This window comes from Strigops habroptila, chromosome 7 (genome assembly GCF_004027225.2).
Source record: "Strigops habroptila isolate Jane chromosome 7, bStrHab1.2.pri, whole genome shotgun sequence".
NCBI lineage: Eukaryota > Metazoa > Chordata > Aves > Psittaciformes > Psittacidae > Strigops > Strigops habroptila.
Window position 1 is genome coordinate 46,728,480 of NC_044283.2, and position 18,788 is coordinate 46,747,267.

Sequence of the window (18,788 nt, forward strand, 5' to 3'; positions counted from 1 at the left end):
GGTGAATAAACTCAGCATAGAAAAGGGGACACCATTGGCCAAGGTATTGCAAAATTGGGAAAAGATTTATGACACAGCTTATTTATCTAAAAAGCATGCAGTGGCCTGTGCCAGAAGGAATGGCCATATATTACTAGGGAAGCTGGTGGGAGCCCCTGGGAAATTCGGCCAACCCATGGAACATTCAATCAAGACTCACTTATTTACAACGCCACTTACAGGATGAAAACTCTGGTCAAATGGATTATTGGTATGCGTGGGATAATTGGGCATGGGCAAGGACGCCCCACTCCACCTTTTGTGTCTAATGCTCTTTCTCGGTTTTCTTATTCTGCTCTGCTGCCAGAGTCTATCCTATGACTTCTAATGTGCCTAAGCCTGCTGCCAGGCAACCAGGGTGGCAGGTGGAGCCCCACCTGTATTGCACGTATTTACTAACCAACCTTGGAATCCTAGTGACAGCTCTATGGGGAAGTAAAATGCTGAGACTGAGGGAGGATGCTGAGAAGTGCACTCAGCTATTTTCTAACACATGCCCTGGATACAATCCCAGTTGTGGAGATACACAGGTATTGCTGAGGGAATTATCTTGACCTGATGGGAGGTAGAAAATCATTAATAAGGATGCTGAATTGAACAGATGGGAGGAGACAGAACCCCCTGGCTAGCAAATGATCCAAGCCTGATGAACATCTTCTTGATTTTTGGGGATGGCTCCAACAAGCTCTGTTAAAATACAGAGGAATGACACCACAGAACTTTAATGACACACTTCGTGAATCAGGTGGCCCTCAATACATGAAAATACTTAAAAGAGCACATGCCAGCATGGCAAAAGATTTTGTGTGGCTGTATTTGTGTATGATGGTCATGAAGATAAGCAGAAAATTGAATTAATGAAAGAAAGGACGACAAAAGAACAGGAGATTCATTTGTTGGCAGTAGCATTAGCCAGGAATTTGCAAGTGAGAGATGGCAGGACTCAAGGAAGAAAAAGATCGTGCAGGGGCTTTAGACCAAGGCCGGGAGATAGAAGAGAACAGAAATTGTCAGGAGAAAATGTTATTTTTGTGGGAATCTGGGAACTGGAGCAAATGTCCAGGTCTGTCAGACCCAAAAACCATGTATGAGAAGGGTTGCTCAGCAGAAGAAAAGAAACAATGGGGAAAATGGGAAACAAACCAAGGTGACAAAGGAATAGGGACAATTGGAGGAAAACCTGTACTTCCAAAGCTGCAACCTGTCCAGATAAAAGCAGCTAAGGGCCTGCCTGGAGACAGAGGAAGAATCTAGTAAGAAACAAGACCCCAGAGCAAAAATCACCAAGAGGCATGTGAAGAACTTACGAAGAACACGTACATAGATTGTAAGGAAATAAAACAACAGGGATTTCTTTGTTCTGGGTCCCTCTCCAGAGTCATCCAGCTCAAGCTGTCTGTATTGCTCTACCACTCAATTATTACATTATTGTTTTCCCTGGAATTGGATGTCTGACACTGCTGCAGGAAACCTAGGGCAAAGATCTTTTTCTTTAACATGAGCAAGGTACAGGTTAGCAGTGTGCAGCCTTCTGGGCTGGGAATAGGGGTGGGAAGCACCTCCACATGTCTCTGCTCAACTCAGGGCTGTGCAAACAGCAGAATAAATGAAGAGGAACGGGTCTGTGCTGTGGTATGGTTATGGGCTTTCTGCCAGGCAGGCTAGGCTGGGAGCCAGGGGGTACAGCTAACCCAGCTCCCCTGTGCTTTGCCTGAAGCAGGGAGAAAAGGTCTGTAAAAGAGGACAGGTTGCTTTTACAGCACCTTCCTCAGGGACTTTTCCCCCACGGTCAGAAATCAGCTCTGAAAGAGGTTTCTCCTTCCTTGAGCACAGCCAAGGAAGAGATCACAGGGTAAGAAAGTAGTGTATATTTCCCCTTTCATCATTAGCTTGGTGTGAGGCAGCAAAACTGGTCTCACTGGTTTGTAAGGGACACTTGGGAGGTCAGAAATGCACTATAAAATCCTGCTCAGCACCCAGAATAACAGGGCAAGAACTAATCCAGCTTTCTTGCAGAGCTATTCATCCTGATTTCTACCCCAGGCAAGTCCAAAGCACCCTGCGTCAACAAGCTAAGCCTTGCTGCAGAGAGATGGTGGACCAAAATGGAAGGAAGCTGGAAGGAAGGGATGCCATACAGAGGGACCTTGACAGGCTGGAGAGGTGGGCCCACATGTATCTCATGAAGTTTAACAAGGCCAAGTGCAAGGTCCTGCACATGGGTTGGGGCAATCCCAAGCACAAATACAGGCTGGGTGGAGAATGGACAGAACAGCCGTGAAGATAAGGACTTGGGGGTGTTGGGTGACGAGAAGCTCAACATGAGCCATCAGTGCGCACTCGCAGCCCAGAAAGCCAGCCATATGCTGGGCCACACCAAAAGGAGTGTGGCCAAAAGGCTGGGGGAGGTGATTCTCCCCCTTTGCTCTGCTCTCATGATACCCCACCTGCAGCGCTGGATCCAGCTCTGGGACCCTGACACAAGAAGGACGTGGACCTGCTCAAGTGAGTCCAGAGGAGGGCCACAACGATGATCAGAGGGCTGGAGCACCTCTCTTGTGAAGACAGGCTGAGAAAGTTGGGGTTGTACACCCTGGAGAAGAGAAGGCTCAGGGGAGACCTTATAACAGTTTTCCAGTACCTAAAGAGGCTCTACTGGAGAAGGAATTTTTACAAAGGAATGTAGTGATAGGACAAAGAATGGCTTTAAACTGACAAAGGGTAGATTTAGATTAGCTATTAGGAAGAAGTTCTTCACTGCGAGGGTGGTGGGACACTGGCCCAGGTTGCCCAGAGAAGCTGTGGCTGCCCCATCTCTGGCAGTGTTCAAGGCCAGGTTGGATGGGGCTTTGAGCAACCTGGTCTAGCGGAAGATGTCCCTGCCCTTGGCAGGGGAGTGGGAACTAGATGATCTCTAAGGTGCCTTCCAACCCTAAACATTCCATGATTCTATGAAAAGACCCTAAGTGTAGTTAAGGGATAACACAAGATGCACCTTGCAGTGAGGGGTCAGATTCAGGTAGCTCACAGGGTGTGTTGGAGCTGGAGACTTCCTGAAAACCTCCTGTAAGTTCCCTAGAGCTTAGAGATCTGGGAAGAGCAAACCATCCTCCCCTCCCTGGCCCACACACAAACCACAATGGCACCAGACATGCTGCACAATGTTCCTTTATGAACATACAGTGTCGGGGCGAGATGTTCCTTTCCTTAGCGGGGCTGGCAGCTCCTGCAGAGATAATGGAGGGCTGAGCATCAGGATGCATCAGGGATGAGTCTGAGCCAGCATTCCTGAGCCCACCCTACAACTTGGTACAGGGGCTGGAGCCACAGGTGAACTGGGACAGCCCCTGTACCAGCCAGACTCCAGGCACCCCTCAGTTTTGCCCTTCTCTCCCAGCAGGAGAGCAGAGCTTGCCTCAAGAGTGGGCACCAATGGCCTGGGGAGCGATCTGCGTATCACCCTAGGGGACCTTGGGGCACCCTAGAGTGACAGGGAGGTCCCTATGAGGGTCTGCTCCAGATGCTGCTCACCTCTTTCCCATCGTAAGCTTCATTCACAAAGGTATCACTCTTTGGGGGAAGCTCTTCCTCCTCCTCATCCTCTTCCTCAGGGTCACTTTCACGGTGGTACAAGGTCAGCACCCGGGTAGAGGCAGTGCTTGAGGTCCTGGTGAGGAAAACAACAATGTCAATGAGAATGGCATTGCCACCTCCTAGACATGGGGCAGATCCCAAGGTTCTGCCACAATCCCTGGTAGTGGCCTGCAAGGGTGATGGGAGCTTTCCAAATAGCCCAGAAATGCCCCAGGACACCACGCTGTCCCTGGGCAGGCAGACCCTGTTCTTCTCCATCCCCAGTTGTACCTGAAACACCTACCAGGAGGATGACAGACTTCTCTGCTTCCTTCCTACATGCATACCTTTTCTCTGTCCCTCTTGTTGTACCTGTCCCAGCGCACCCCAGAGCTCACCTTCTCCGCATGTCCCTCCTCCGCATGTAGGCCAGGGCCCCCACACCGGCAGCAGCAAGCACCAGGAGCACGGCCACCCCTAAGGCAATAGGTCCTGCAACAGGCTGCACCTCTGCCTCCTCACAGTAGTCACCACGGTAGCCCAGGGCACAGTGGCAGGTTACTCGCCCAGCCTCGATGGCACAGTCCCCACGTAGGTTACACATCTCACTGCTGCACGGCACAGCCCCCAGCACCTCCTCAGTGCTGGGGTGTACCAGGAAAGGCTGTCCATGCTCCCTGGGACCAGGGGCTGCAGGCAGGCTGGGACCGGGCTGCCGAGACTTGGGTGCAGCTGTGGGTAAGGTTGGTTTCTGTTCTTCCACATGAGACATTCCTGATGTTGCCACCATGGGGATCAGGGTCCCCATCTCCAGAGAAGGACCTAGCAGGGTGGACATAGATCAGAGTCATAAGTGAGACCCCCACCTTCCCAAACTGGGGGAACCTGGGCAGGCAGGACCCCTGCACACCCGGCTGCGGGCCTGCACTCACAGTCAGATTCATCAGAGCCGTCAGCGCAGTTGGGGTGCCCATCGCAGACCTGCTCTCTGGAGATGCACGTCTGGAGGCCAGGGCAGGCCTGGAGCGGGGCGGGGCAGGGCAGTGCCTTCGTGCATTCCACCCCTCGCACCAGGCGGTAGCCAGGGGAGCAGCGGCACAACCGCCCCGCAGGGTTGGGCAGGCAGAGCTGGGCACAGCCTCCATTGCTCTTTGCACAGCCGTTGGTGCCTGCCAGAACAGCACGGATTAGCATGGCCACCACAGGGAATGGCTCAACTCCCTAGATGCCCCAGGCTGGGACAGCCCGAGACCCACCTTCCTGTGAGAACTGACTGTAAATCTTCATGGTTACCAACTCCTGCTCCATTGGGAACCACCAGCTCTCAGCCCGCTCCAGACGGCTGTGCCAGATCCTGCTAGAGCCTGAAGAAGGGTTGGCATTGCTCACCTCCTTCCACACGGGTGCTCAGGATGGGAGGCGGGGTCCCAGGAGGGGCAGCCTGCACCCCACAGGGGCTGGCAGAGACCCCGTGTTCTGGTGCAGTAGGAGGAGCTGGGCAAAGCACAGCAGATGGACTCACCGTTGGCTGAGGTCGTGCTCCAGAGCAGAAAGCCTTCTCCAATGGCAAAGAGCGAGAGGCCATGCAGCCCCTCCCGTACCACTCGGAAGCGGGACCCGTCCAGCTCGATGCTGCTGATGGTGCCTCTCTCTGCAGGGCACAGATGCAGGGACATCACATGTGAGGGCACAGAGGGCTCCAGGCTGCCCTCCAGGGTGCCCTGCAGAGCGAGCGCCCACACCGCCGCTACTCCCATCAGTGCCCCTGCTCAGCACACACTCACCACGGTCTGCCCAGTACAGCCGGGTGCCTGCACCCCCAAAGGCAAGGCCAGTGGGAGCCCGGGCTCTCCTCCAGAGCACCCTGCGGCCAGTGCCGTCCATGGCTGTGCACTCCACAGCAGCGCTGGGCCCGCGGTTGCCAGCTGCTGTGACAAAGCACATGGTGGAGGCGCGAGGGCACAGCGCCAGCCAGGCAGCGCCCTGCAGCCCCTTGCTGAGCAGCGCCAGGGCCCACCGCCCCCCAGGAGCTGCCACGTGGATGCTGGGTGGCTGCCCCCCGATCCAGTACAGGTTCCCGCTCAGCCAGTCCAGGGCCAGGGATGTCACCATGCCCTCCACAGCCACAGCCTGCTTCCAGGACAGCCGGCCTGAGTCCTTCAGGCGCAGCAGCCCAATGGAGTCGCCCCCCACCTCTGCAAAGTACAGGCTCTTGTCTTTCACTGCATAGTCGATGGCTGTCAGGTGGACCACCTTGGCCAAGGGCAGGGCCCGGTGGGGAGGGAAATCTTGGGATCCAGCTGTTGTGGGCAGGTCCTTCAGGTAGACCTGGAGGAAGGAGGCAGCAGTAGGATGTGGACCCTGCTCCCCCGACAGCGACGAGGACAGCAGCCGCCAGGGCAGGCTCCGGAGGATGGTACCTGCACCACAGCTGCTGGTGACACCAGGAGGGCAAAGGCTGAGTCACGGAGGGGCAGGCAGGTGGTCTCATCGGCAGCCAGTGTCAGCCCGGTGGGGCACCGGCACTGCCCAGCGTGTCTGGCGCTCAGCAGGCAAAGGTGGGAGCAGCCACGTGCCACGCATGGGTTAGAGGCCACAGGGCGCAGTGCTGGGTGCATCACCTGTAGAGGAGCAGGCTCAGCCTCACCACACCATGCTCCCAAGGCCCAGACACAGCCTGGCTGGGGGCAGGATGGTGAGGCACAGATGCTTCAAGAGAGACCCTTAACCACAGGGACGGCTGCCCAAGGACCAGTGGGACAGGGATGCAGCTCCCAGTGGCTCCACACTCAGAGGACAGCAGGGCCATGCATGGTGGGAGCCCCAGCAGAGCTGGTGGAGCAGGGTTTGGGGGTCCCTCAGGTACATACCTGGAGGCCATGGGGCTGCCCGTGTCTCTTGAGCAGCACGGTCCTGTTCTTGCCGCTGGCCTTGTCCACCTGCTGCACGGACCATGCCTTCCTCTCCGACCAGTAGAGCTGCCCCTCACACACAGCCGCTGCGAAGGGGCTCCGGACCCAGCTCAGCTGCAGGACCTGGCAGAGAGGCTGTGAGTGCCCACCCTGGTCCCCATCAGGGCCCCATCACTAGCGCTGCGCCACACACCTTCACACCAGTGCCATCCAGATGTGCAGAACTGATGCTGCCCAGCTTCTCATCCAGCCAGAAGATCCTCGAGGTGGGGAAGTCGAGGGACAGTGCCGTGGGCCAGCCCAGTCCCCGGGCCAGCAGCACGTGCCGCCGACTCCCATCCATAGTGGCCTCCATCAGCCGTGGATGGCTCCCCACCTCTGACCAGTACAGCAGCCTGGTGGGAAGAGAGGTGCTAGCACATGGACCTGCCACAGCATCGTGAGCAGCCCAGAGGACCAGCACAGGGCTTCCTATCCCATTAGGGGTGCACTGAGAGCTCCACCCAGGACAGGGGCAGGTGCCTGGTCTCCTGCCCCAGTCACACAGCCCCAACAGCACCCAGGTGGGGTGATCCCAACTCTTCCCCAGCTTCGTGCCTGCCTCCACGGAGGAAAGTGGGGCAGGGCAGGGATAGCAAGGAGGTCCCCATGTCCTCTTGTCGCAGCCTTACCCTGCCAGAGGCTGGAGCACCAGGGAGTGGGGCTGGTCGAGGTCTCCATCCATCACCACAGTGTACTCTGGTGTCCCTCGCCAGGTAGCCCCCAGGCGAGTAGCCAGCACCTGCCCTGCTGCCCCATCTGTCCAGTACAGGTTCCTCCCAAGCCAGTCCACTGCTATACAGTCCGATTTTACACCTGCAATGCGCCCAAGAGCCATCACCCATGGAGGGAGTGCTGGCAGCTGCATGGCCCTCCGACACAATACTCCCACCCCAGGTCCCCTCCATCCCAGGAGCTCCAGCTCCTCTCAGTCCTCTTCCCACCAGCACCTCTCCACACAAGGGGACACAGCCTGGCACCCCACTGCAACCTGGAGATTACACAGTCATGGAGAGGCCAAGCCTGCTAACTCCATGCTGTCACAGCTTACCTTTCACCAGTGTGCCTTTCTTGCCCGAGTCGAGGCACTGCCAGCGGATGCTTTCTGTGGCCAGGTCCATCCAGAAGATCTTCCTCTCCACCAGGTCATAGTCGAGCGAGAAGACAACGCGATCCTTGTCAGCAGACAACAGCACCTCCTCACGTCCACTCCACAGGCCATAGGACAGCACCTCTGACTGCACGGCCACCAGCAACAGGGGCTCTGGTCCTGGGCCAACACAGAGCAACCCAGACCCTGCTCAGCACTGGTGGCCCCATGGACCCAGCACATGCAGGCAGGGAATGCAGCACTCTCAGACATTGGAGCCTGCAAGGACTTGGCCCTACTGCACAGCATATTCCCCAGCTAGTATAGATGGATTTTCCAATCAGCTCAAAGCTGAGTGGAGCCTCAGAGGCAGAGGGGACAGGGCCATTCATGGGACTACAAGGCTCCCCGCTTTGGCAGCAGGCATGGGGAGACAGGTACCCACCGGTTGCTGGTGTACCCTAGAGTGCCAGGGACCCTCAGCACTGCTTGACCATCCCAGGGCTTACCAGTGAGTTTGCAGATGTGGCCATCAGGCTCCAGCAGGTAGCCAGGGAGACAGCTACAGTTGTAAGACCCTGGAGTATTGAGGCATGTCTGGCTGCAGGCTTCCTCACCCTGCTCCGTGCACTCATCTATGTCCATACAGGACAGACCGTCATCAGCCAGCCGATAGCCCGAGTCACACCAACATCGCTGTGGGGAAAAGGGCTGTCAGGGTCCCCACTCGGGGGACACATGAGGCTCCCTCCTGCAGCTAGAGCAGGGTAAGCCCCTGGACCAGGGCTGCTGGCACTCACAGGACCCTGGGGTGATGGGTAGCAGAGATGAGAGCAGGACGGCTGGCAGGGCACTGAGCAGTTCCCCGCCTCGTCTGAGCCGTCCGCACAGTCCTGATGGCCGTCACACACCAAGGATGCATTCAAGCAGGCTCCCAGCCCACATGGGTACTTATCACTCTGGCAGGAAGCAGGTTGGCCTGCAGGGACACACAGGGAATGCTGCCCTGAGCCTCACCGACCAGCTGCTTTTGCTCAGCTTGGGCAGATTTAGCTGCTCTCACAGGTGCCATGGGCTCACTGCAGCCGTATCTAGAGCTGTGCCTGTAGCCTGGCTTCAGGCTGTCCTAATCCCAAGGTCACCAGCCTTAGAGGAACAACAGCTACCCAGGACCTGGAGTCACCACAGGTAATGGGAAGAGCACATAAGGCCTTTCACCTCGGCACAGGCACGTCCCCACCTCCCTCTGTGCTGGGCACCCACCAACCTCCCCTGGGCAAGACACAGAGGGGACAAAGCAGGTTGTTGCTCACAGCCAGCCTCATCACTGCCATCTGTGCAGTCACTCTCTCCATCACAGCGCCAGACATCAGGGATGCACTTGTGACCATGGGAGCAGCCCCACTGCCGGTCTCCACACAGCCCTTCCTCCCAGGGACAGCCCTGCAAGAGCAGAAGGTGAGCAGGGCCACCAGCCCTCCTAGGAGCGAGGGAGGACAGGCTGTGTTCTCACCACCCCACCAACCTGCTCGTCTGAGCCATCCCCGCAGTCAGCAGCACCGTCGCAGCGCCAGGCCTCCGGCACACACTCCCCGCTGTGGGGACACGCCACCTCGCCCGTGCGGCAGAGCAGTGGCGGGGGCATGGCACAGCCCTCCTCATCAGAGCCGTCCCGGCAGTCGCGGTCACCATCGCAGCGCAGGGCCAGGGCCACGCACTGCCCGTTCTGGCAGGGAAACTCGGCGGGGCTACACTCTTTTGGCACTACAGGCAGGGACAGAGCTGAGTGGTGGCACTGTACTCATCCCCGTCCCCACCCCACCAGCACAGGGTACAGCCCCTCCAGCTGCTCAGCAGGTTGCCCAGGGCAGTGCATGCTCCTGGACCCAGGGAAAACCCAGTCCACCCCCCTCTGGGGCAGGCACCACCCAGAAGCCCCTGTCCCATCCAGCCCCAAGGTCTCACCACAGCCCTGCTCATCGGTGTGGTCCAGGCAGTCGGCATGGCCATCACACAGCCAGCTCTCTGGGATGCAGCGGGTGGCACCGTCACAGCGCAGGGCACACTCCTGTGTGGGGCTCCAGCAGCCTGTCTCATCTGAGGCATCGGGGCACTGGGGCACCCCATCACAGCGCTCCCCAGCCTCAACACACACAGCTCCACTTGCACAGTGGAAGGCCCCTGGTGGGGAGACAAGGGACCTTACTAAGCCTGTAGTAAACAGCCAGGGTGCCCAGACACCCTGCTAGCCCCACCAAGACCAGGCCCCACACTACAGCAACTAGGAGGGCTTGGTCCCTCTTAGTGCATCTCCAGCAGCCTAGGACCCAAGCAAGGCGACCGAGACAGTCTCAGCTCAGCCACATCAAGGTCACTGTGAGCAGCAGTGTCCCCTTCCGACAGCACCTCCAGCCCAGTCCCGAGCTTGGAAGAAATCAGTATGCTACAACACAAGCATGAGAGCCCAGGACACACTCAGACTTTCCCAGTGCCCCATCCCACCAACCCCAGCAGGAAGCAGCCAGAAGCCCTGGCACAGGGGACTGAAAAACAGCTCCTACCTGGGGTGTCACAGAGCTGGGCACACCCATTCTCATCAGAGCCATCTGCACAGTCTTTCTCCCCATCACATACATATTCCTGGGCCACACACTCAGTGCCATCATGGCAGGGCACATGCGTGCGAGGACAGGACAGATGGAGGACTGGGGTCAGGTGGTATGCAGGGCTGGATGGGAGGGATGAAGTAGGTGGCACAACCCGTGCAGGACTGGTTAGGCGCTGGGTGGTAGTAGTTGGCTGTGTGGTGCTGGTCCTGGTTGGCAAGGAGCGAGTGGTGGTGGTGGTGGTGCTGCTGCTGGTGGTAGCTCGCCGCACAGTGGTAGTCTTGGTTGGTATGGTCTGGACAGTGGTTGGTGCATGGGTGGTTTTGGTTGATGTGGACTGGCTGGTGGTGGATGGTGTTGTGGTAGCCTTGCTGGTTGGTACAGGAGTAGTGGTGAGGGCAGTGGTGGTCTTGCTTGGTATAGGTCTCATGGTGGAGGTGGTGGGCCGAGCAGCAGTGGTACTTGTAGTTGTTCTCGTAGTGGTAGTCACAGGGGGAGGCAGTGGCAGGACAGACCCCTTGCTTGGTAGCACTGGTAGAGGCATGGGAACATGAGCCTGGATTTGGGGCTGTCCCTCCCCACACTCCCGACCCCTATAAGAGCACCCCCCATGGCTGTCTGCTGACAGCCAGGCACTCTGCCCCAGCCTGGAGCAGCATGGGCCACCCAGCCCCATCATGCACAGCACCAGTGCTAGGCACAGAGCCACAGCCTCTCTTACCAGCCTGTGGCTCCGAGACCACGAAGGCCACCACTCCCTGCACGCCTGCTGCTGGTATGGACAGCACAGGGGCCAGCGTCCTCTGGTCCCACAGCAGCAGAGCTGTCCCGTTTGCAGACACCAGGTATGGCTCAAAGGCGGCCACAAGGCCATGGGACCAGCTGGGTGCCAGGGTGACTGCTTGCCGCTTGGTCAGACTCAGTGCCCGCAGGCCTGCAAGGCAGAGGGATGGTAGGACCATGAGCACTGCAGGCACCACCTCATGGCCCCACAGCCATGGCAGGGAGCTCACAGCTGAGGCCAGGGGCTCAGCCATGAGCACCCCAGGCAGGGACCTGCTGCATGTAGGTCAGTCCTGCCTACAGTGACCACCTCTGCTCCCTGCTTCAGATCACCAGGGCTCACCTAGGGATGAGCTCCAGAGCAAGCTGAAGGCTCTGCTATCCATGACAGCAGGCAGGTCTCCAGGCCATGTCTCGTTCCAGGCATCCCATGGAGCACCCCCAGCCAGGCTCAGCTGCTGCAGGGGCTGTCCACCGGCTAGCCAGTACAGAGTGCCCCGCTGCCAGTCCAAGAAGAGGTGCTGGATGCTGCTGTAGGCACGGTGCAGGATGCGCGGGGACATGTCAGATGCATGGATCACCCCAATGTCCCTCCGGTTACATGCGAGCCAGTACAGGTCCCCCGAACGGATGTCCACACGGGCAGAGCACACTTGGCAAGAGTAGGCAGACAAGCAGTTATGGGACTGTCCCATGACCCTGCTCCTCTGCCTGGGTTCCCCCCTGCCCCTAAAACCAGGCCACAGCTGCCCAGTGCCTCAGCACAGCCCCAAGGTGGGCACCATGGGGCTGCTGTGCTCTGCAGCCAGGAGATCCTCAGGCCTCACGGAGCACTAGGAAGGGAGCATGCCCTCCATCACCCTACAGGGTCTTACCTGGCAGCCCAGTCACAATGGCCTCTCTCCTGCCAGGGTGTCCCACAACACGCAGCAGTGTGCCACGGTCATCTGTCCCATAGAGCACTGACCTCTGCCAGTCCACATCTTGCAGGTGGAGGGACTCCTGCCACTCCCGCACCCGTTTACTGTGTGCTCCAGGGCCCACCTGCACCAGGGAGATGGTCTTCCCTGATGCATACACAATGGACAGCTCTGCAGGGTACAAGAGCAGTGTGTAAGTGCAGCCTTGGGAGCACCAGACAGTGTCACCAGCATAAACAAAGGCAGAAATGCAGCAGCACTGGTATGTGCCAGGAATCTCATCCCACCAAAGCCAGAGCCCCTTATGGCCCCACTCTGACTCCCACCAAACCTCATCCCACCAAAGCCACAGCTCCTTGTGGCCCTGCTCTGAGTCCCACAGGGACGCATCCCACCCCAGACAGCCAAGCCCACCCTGCAGACCACACTCACCTGCGCACTTCCCTGAGGGCAGCAGGAAGAGACCCTCTGGACACGCACACTTGTAGCCCCGAGGGTGCACAGGGGACAGGAGGCAAAGGTGACTGCACAGGCCAGGAGCACACGCAGCAGTGTCCCCTGGGAGCAAGGGAACATTAAGAGCTCAGTTATCCATAACACCTTGTGCCTCTCCTAATCCCTCAAAACCTCAGGCTGTCCTGGGGCTGGATATGGGCCAGCTACCCCAGGTGGGGTAGCAGTATTACATGAGGCAGAAAGACTCAGCTCTACCCAAAGCCATGGGGTTCAGAAGGGTTTGTACATTCCTTCTGTTACAAACCCATAACTCCTTGCCACAGGACCAGGAGAGCCATTGGGCAGGATCCAGTGAGCTCCAGAACTCACCACAGCCCCCCACAGCGCCCCAGGAAGCAGTGGGGTGCTGCCAGCCCTGCAGTGGTGCGGGTGAGTTGCATCAGGGTATCACGGTACCATCAGGGTACTCACGGGGAGGCTGCTGCAGCACATGCAGCACAGTGAAAGCTGAGACAGGGGCACGGAGCAATACCGCGTGCTCCTGGGGAGAGGCCCGGGTGGCCGACACCAGCTCCGTGCCATCGGTCCAGAAGAACCGGCTCTCGAACACAGCCAGGCCCAGTGGCTCCGTGTGGCTCCGCAGGACAGCAGGAAAGGAGTGCCGCCCACCGCCATCCACCCGCAGAGTCTCGATGGACTGGGGACAAAGCAAGGCATGGTGACAGTGTGGCACTCCCGCACCCCAACACTGTCCCACAGCCACAGGGACTCTGTTCCCTCTCCCAGCCCAGGAACATGTGCCAGGCCTAGACACTGCTCCCTGACCCCAATGCCTTAGCCATAACCACAGTGGAACCAGGGCCACCGTCCCAAATCCCACCTTATTACCACCCAGCACCTGCATCACGTCCCTACCTCCTTGTACTCGCTGATCCAGTACAGCCTGCCAGCCACATGGTCCAGGCTCAGCCCCACAGGCTCCTCCATGGACACCACAGTGAGCTCCCGCCGGTTTGAGCCATCCATGCCAGCTGCAGCAATGACTGTTCGGCCTCTGTGACCGCGGTTGACCCAGTACAGGGACCTGGTGGCAAGCACTAAGCACCCACCTCATGGCATACCACCAGTGCTGCCACAGCTCCACAGCAGGCACGATGTGGTGAGCAACAACATTGCTCACCCGGGAGCCTGGGCCAACCCTGGCTCACTGGCTGCTCACCTTGCAGCAGGATGCACTGTCAGCTGCTCCGCTGCCACATCCTTACCCAGCACTGTCACATAGCCCCGGCCATCACCCAGCCCCGCACAGATGGCTGGAGGGTGGCTGCTGGCCCAGTACAGCTGCCCTGTGAACCAGTCCACGGAGATGCTGTTCACTTCCTCAGCATCTGCAGAGACAGAGCAGTTTAAGGCACACCACTCCTGCTCAAGGATGAGAAGCAAAACCCAGGATGCCCCTTCCCCTGTGGGAGAGGTAGGGCTGGGGTGGCAGGCCAGCTCTTAGCACCTCTCTCAGCCCCACTAAAGCACCCAACATCCTCACTCCTCCCCACCTGGATAGAGGGGCTGGGTGCCCTTCCCTGGGTGGTGGACACGGAGCTGGCCATCCTCTGTGAGCAAGTAGTAGGTTTCTCGGAGCAGGTCATACACCAGGGCACGGGGTTCAGTCTCAGTGGAGAGTAGGGGCCGGTAGGCTTGGGTCCGTACATCCAGAAGGGCCAGGTCCTGCCCCACAGCCACCAGGATCTGCGTCGCATTGTCTGCCAGGGCAAGGGGGATGCCACCCGGTGAGTGGGGCCATGGCTAGCAGGGGGCACTGTGCAGCCCCCTAGACAGCCGAGGCTCCCAGTACACCCTACCTGACACTTCACAGGCGGTGCCGTGCCACAGGGTGTAGCCCGGGAGGCAGGAGCAGCTGAAAGCACCCGGGGTGTTGATGCACAGCTGGCTGCAGGGGCTGTACTCCAGGGAGCACTCGTCCACATCTGCATGGATAGGTGCAGCCAGGAGCACACAGCATCACTATCAACCTCAGGGACCACAGGCAGGCTCCCTGGATACCAGGACCCGGTCCCCAACCCCAAAGTGCACTAGCAGCTGCTGGGACATGACTAGACACGGGCTTTGCGGGGCGAGGCATGACACCCAGGCAGGTATTCCCATAGGAGCACTGGCTCTGGGGAGACCCCACTCTCTGTAGCTGAAGCCACCCATGCCTGAAGCATGCACACCCTGACCTCTCCTTACCAGCACAGCTCTGCCCATCCGCCTGCAGCACCCAGCCAGCCCCACAGGAGCACTGCACTCCCCAGTGCGTGTCGGTACACGTCTCCGCGCAGCCCCCGTTGCGTACAAAGCAGCTCCGACCTGTGGGAACACAGCAGAGGGGTGACATGACACAGGACAGCTCCGCAGCGCCCCCCAGCCCCAGCCCCACGGGCAGTGCCAGCAGCCACATGCAACTCACCGCATGTGCTGGGCTCGTCGGTGCCATCCAGGCAGTCATCCTCATCATTGCACATCAGGGACTCCAGGATACACTTTCCCTCGTCGCACCGCACCATGCCAGGCGGGCAGGGAGCTACGGCACACACAACTCATGTCAGGAAGGCACAGGAAGGACCCAGATTCATGGGGAGGTCCCACAAAGCATCAACAAGTTCATGGGATGCTTATCACCACCCCAAGGGGAACTGGGGCACAGGAAAGCAAGTACCCCCTATGTTACACATGGCCCAGACAGGTCTCACCCCACTGAGGAGCATACAGCGTGCTTGCTTACCACAGACATCTTCATCTGAGGAATCGCCACAGTCATCAATCCCGTTGCACTTCCACTCAGCCATGATGCACACCCTGTTCCTGCACTGCCACTGCCCAGGCAGACATGGCTGCTGGGGACACCCCTCTTCATCCCAGCCGTCCTCACAGTCCTGGTGCCGATCGCACAGCTCCCAGTGTGGGATGCAGTGGTGGGTGCCGGGGCACTGCACCTTCTTTGCCCCGCACACTGAGGGAACAGAGCAGCACTCACACCCTGCCCTGTGCCCCCAGGCACCCTCCTCAACCGCCCCCCACCACCCCAGCAGAGACTACATACCACAGTCCTGCTCATCAGAGCCATCCAGGCAGTCAGCAGCACCATCACAACGCCAACTGCTAGAAACACACCGGCCATCGTCACACTGCCAAACATGGGGGTCCCCACCACACGCAACGTCTGCAGGGACAGCACACAGTCACTGGGGCCTCCTCCCTCCTCCACTGTCCTGGCACGGGGCAGGCGCTGGCAATGCCCGAGGGGGTCTGCCAAGGGGCTGGGCTGCAGCAGCCCCCAACAGGGCTCTCCGGCAGGTGGGGGGCTGCCTCGCTTAGCACGGGACCCGGGATATGCTCCCATGTCACGGACATCCCCCAGGACCTCTGGGGTCCCTGCAGGGTGCCACACAGGAGCCACTTGCAGAGCCAGCGAGGTGCCTCTGCCCTGCCACACCACCCCGAGAGCATCAGCGCCCCTCTGCCCATGCAGCACAGATCCCCCAGGCCACCCCACGACAGGGGAGGGATGGCAGCTTGCCCCCGCTCACCGCACTGCTCGTCCGTCCCGTCAGGACACTGCTGCTCGCCATCGCAGAGCCAGGGAATGGGGATGCAGGTAGCACCGCAGGCAGCCTGGCGTGAGGCTGCACAAGTGGGGCCAGCAGGCACTGCGGGACAGAGGGACCCCGGCCCGTGGTCAGCCTGGGTGGCCGGGACACGCACCCGCCAGCACCCACCTCATGCAGCGCACCCACTGGCACCCACCCCATGCAGCTCCCCGCTAGGGCGTCCCAGCACAGCCCCACTGGGAGGGAGGCTGGCACCAGCCAGGGGCACCCCAGGACCTCCTGTGGAGCCAGAGGGAGAACTGCTACCTCTCGTTCCCCCCCAGCAAAGGTAGAGGCCGCCCAGCCTCCCCTCGGCAGCGGGACAGGGCTCTACAGGATGCAGGGGCCCCCTGTGCTGCTTCCCACCCTGACGGTGGGAAGGATGCTACCGGTGGCAGGGACCGCTACACCACCGCGGGAGGAGAGAACGGGGACACCCATGGTGGCCCATAGGGACCCGCCATAGCCCATCGCCGGGAGCAGCAAGCAGCCCGGAGGCAGCGGCGCCCACCGCAGCCCCTTGGGATGGGGCAGGAACCTCCCCAGCCCAGCCCGCCCTCCCCGGTCCCGGCTCACGGGCGCGGCGGGTCCCGGCTCCGGCAGCGATCGCGGCCAGGCGCGGCGGCGGCGGCAGCAGCAGCAACAGCAGCAACGGCGGCAGGAGGATGCTGAGGAGGGCGAGGAGCAGGCGGAGCGGCGGCGGGGGGCGGCACATTGTGGCGGCTGGGGGTTGTGAAGGGGGGCTCCGGGGGGCCCGGCCAGCGGAGGGGAGCGCACCGCGGCCGCCGCCGCCGCCGCCTTTATGCCCGGGCGCGGGCAGCCATTGGGCACCGCGGGCACCGCCCGCCGCCGGCGGAGACCCTGGCCCGCCCCGCCGCCGCGGGGGCTGCGCCGGGCTGCCCGAGGAGCCCCCACCCGCGGCCCGGGGGGCGCCGGCCTCGGCGGGGCAGCTGCGGTGCCAGGGCCGGGCGCGCTCGGTGCCCGCCGCCCCCCGAGAGCTGGGGGGGGGGGTGCGAAGGGTCCCCATGCCCCCGGCCGCTGATCCGGGGGCTGCCTTATCGGCCGGGGTTGTTGTGAGAGTCGGCCGTGTGAACCGGACCCCGCAGCATCTGCGCCCGCCTGTGAAGGCAGCGGCAGCCTTGAACGAGGGGCACCCTCCGAAAACACAGGCGCCGGGGCGGCCCTCGACCTTGAGGGCTGCGGAGAAGCCGTTGGAGCACAACAAGGAGAGCAAAAGCAGTGGCTGGGGGAGGAAACAGCCCCGCAAGAGGATAAGGCACCTGCTGCGGCCGCCTGGGAAAGAGTCCCCTCCGGCTTGGGAAAGCAGAGGGGGCATCACCTAAGTCGAGGAGATGGGCACTGGGGGTGGCAGGTCCCTTACTGCACACCCTGGGGAAGCTGCCGGTGTGTTGTCCCTCAAGTATTTGGCTTGCCAGCCAGCTGCATATAGTGGCATAAGTATCTGTGCACCCCCAAGACCAGTCTGTCCTTCAGGCACACCCATTGCCCGTGGATGCTGTGCATTTGTCCATCTCCCCACAAAACCTCACCACTCTGAAACTGGGTGGGCGCTGCTGTGGGTGCATGCTCATTGGCACCACTGTCTGTCTGTGAGATGTTTTGGGCACATACAAGGGGTGTTTGCTCAGGAAGGGAAAGCTCTGGGATGATCTCCTGCATGCTGTGCAAGAGACTGGGTACCACCACGGGGCTGGCACAGAAATGCTCTGGCATAGCCAAGTCAGTTGAGAGCTCAGGGCAGAGGTACTGTCAGGTAGATGGAAAGACCAGGGTATTGCACAGCTCTGTGTCAGGTGGCCCAGAGCACTGGCACAAGGGAGATGCCCCACAGAGACCATTTGTCCCAGAATGTGGTGCCCCATGTGTGCTAGGTATCCCCCTGCACCACCAGCATCGCAGTGCAGCCCTTGTACATGCCCCTACCAGTGCTGCAGCCCAGGGGGCAGATTCACCAGCTGCCCTCTCTCTCTACGGCAGCCTCCCAGCAGCCTCAGGCAACTGGTTTCCCCAGGCAATGTGCAGGGAAGAGGAGTGTGCAGGTCCCAGCGATGATGAGCATCCCTGGGGCACGGACACCAGGTAAGGGGGTCCCTAGTGTCTGGGGGAGGGAGTGGAAAGGACAGATGGACAGACAACAGAGCAGTATCCAGGCACCTCCAGGGGCCACCCCAGCTCTGCCACCCCCAGTGTACTCTTTTGTCCTTGGGATGTCCAGCACAGCCTCCACCCGGGCACTGAGCATGCACCACTGCGAGAGCCAACCCAAGGAAGGGGACAAAGAGACTCCCCCCAGGAGCAATACCTCTGTGATGGGAAGGAGGAGGACAGCACTTTGGGCAGGACCCAGCAGGGACCTCCTGCCTCTCTGGGGTGTCCCGCATATATGGTCCTTTTCCTGACTTCCAAGTCCTAGTCTCCCACTTCTGTGAGCCTAGTGGGCTCTCCTTGACCACCTGTCCTTGCGTTCAGTTTAATTCCAGCATGGCCTTTGCCTCCCGCTAGTTTCAGGCTCCTGCATGGTGTAACTCAGCACCGAAGCAGTGACACCCCGCAACAGCAGCCTGGGAAAGGCAGGTGGCAGCAGAGGCACTGTGGAAAAGTCTCCAGAAGTTAAGTGGGTGCAGCAGGAATCCCCAGTGCACCTGAGCATTAGCTTGGGGAACTGGAGCTGCAGCGATGAAGAGGACATCTGCTGTGGCCGG

The 18,788-nt window shown here is 60.0% G+C and overlaps 1 protein-coding gene across 1 annotated transcript; it reads right to left on the bottom strand.

The window, feature by feature from the left end:
• Positions 1 to 3,191: 3,191 nt before the first annotated feature.
• LOC115610218 (prolow-density lipoprotein receptor-related protein 1-like) lies at positions 3,192 to 16,710 on the bottom strand. The gene is made up of 33 exons (XM_032920059.1): positions 16,642 to 16,710; positions 16,006 to 16,125; positions 15,519 to 15,638; positions 15,201 to 15,428; positions 14,886 to 14,999; positions 14,666 to 14,785; positions 14,278 to 14,403; positions 13,972 to 14,178; positions 13,638 to 13,806; positions 13,334 to 13,502; positions 12,890 to 13,115; positions 12,395 to 12,520; positions 11,918 to 12,133; positions 11,386 to 11,694; positions 10,981 to 11,193; positions 10,215 to 10,790; positions 9,619 to 9,834; positions 9,179 to 9,417; positions 8,967 to 9,096; positions 8,454 to 8,632; positions 8,163 to 8,349; positions 7,615 to 7,833; positions 7,196 to 7,379; positions 6,718 to 6,919; positions 6,483 to 6,647; positions 6,033 to 6,233; positions 5,397 to 5,940; positions 5,135 to 5,263; positions 4,869 to 4,976; positions 4,545 to 4,781; positions 4,011 to 4,434; positions 3,571 to 3,706; positions 3,192 to 3,265 (listed from the first exon to the last, which is right to left on the bottom strand). The coding sequence occupies exons 4-33, from the start codon at positions 15,262 to 15,264 to the stop codon at positions 3,209 to 3,211; spliced, it is 6,192 nt and encodes a 2,063-aa protein (XP_032775950.1). The 5' UTR covers positions 15,265 to 15,428; positions 15,519 to 15,638; positions 16,006 to 16,125; positions 16,642 to 16,710; the 3' UTR covers positions 3,192 to 3,208.
• Positions 16,711 to 18,788: the final 2,078 nt, after the last annotated feature.

Coding starts and splice junctions, on each gene's coding strand:
- LOC115610218 (XM_032920059.1), bottom strand. CDS start 15,264: ATGGCTGAGTGGAAGTGCAACGGGATTGATGACTGTGGCGATTCCTCA. Junction 11,695..11,917: donor CATTGTGACTGGGCTGCCAG/GTAAGACCCTGT, acceptor ACTCTTGCCAAG/TGTGCTCTGCCCGTGTGGAC. Junction 9,835..10,214: donor CCAGCTCTGTGACACCCCAG/GTAGGAGCTGTT, acceptor TCTCCCCACCAG/GGGCCTTCCACTGTGCAAGT.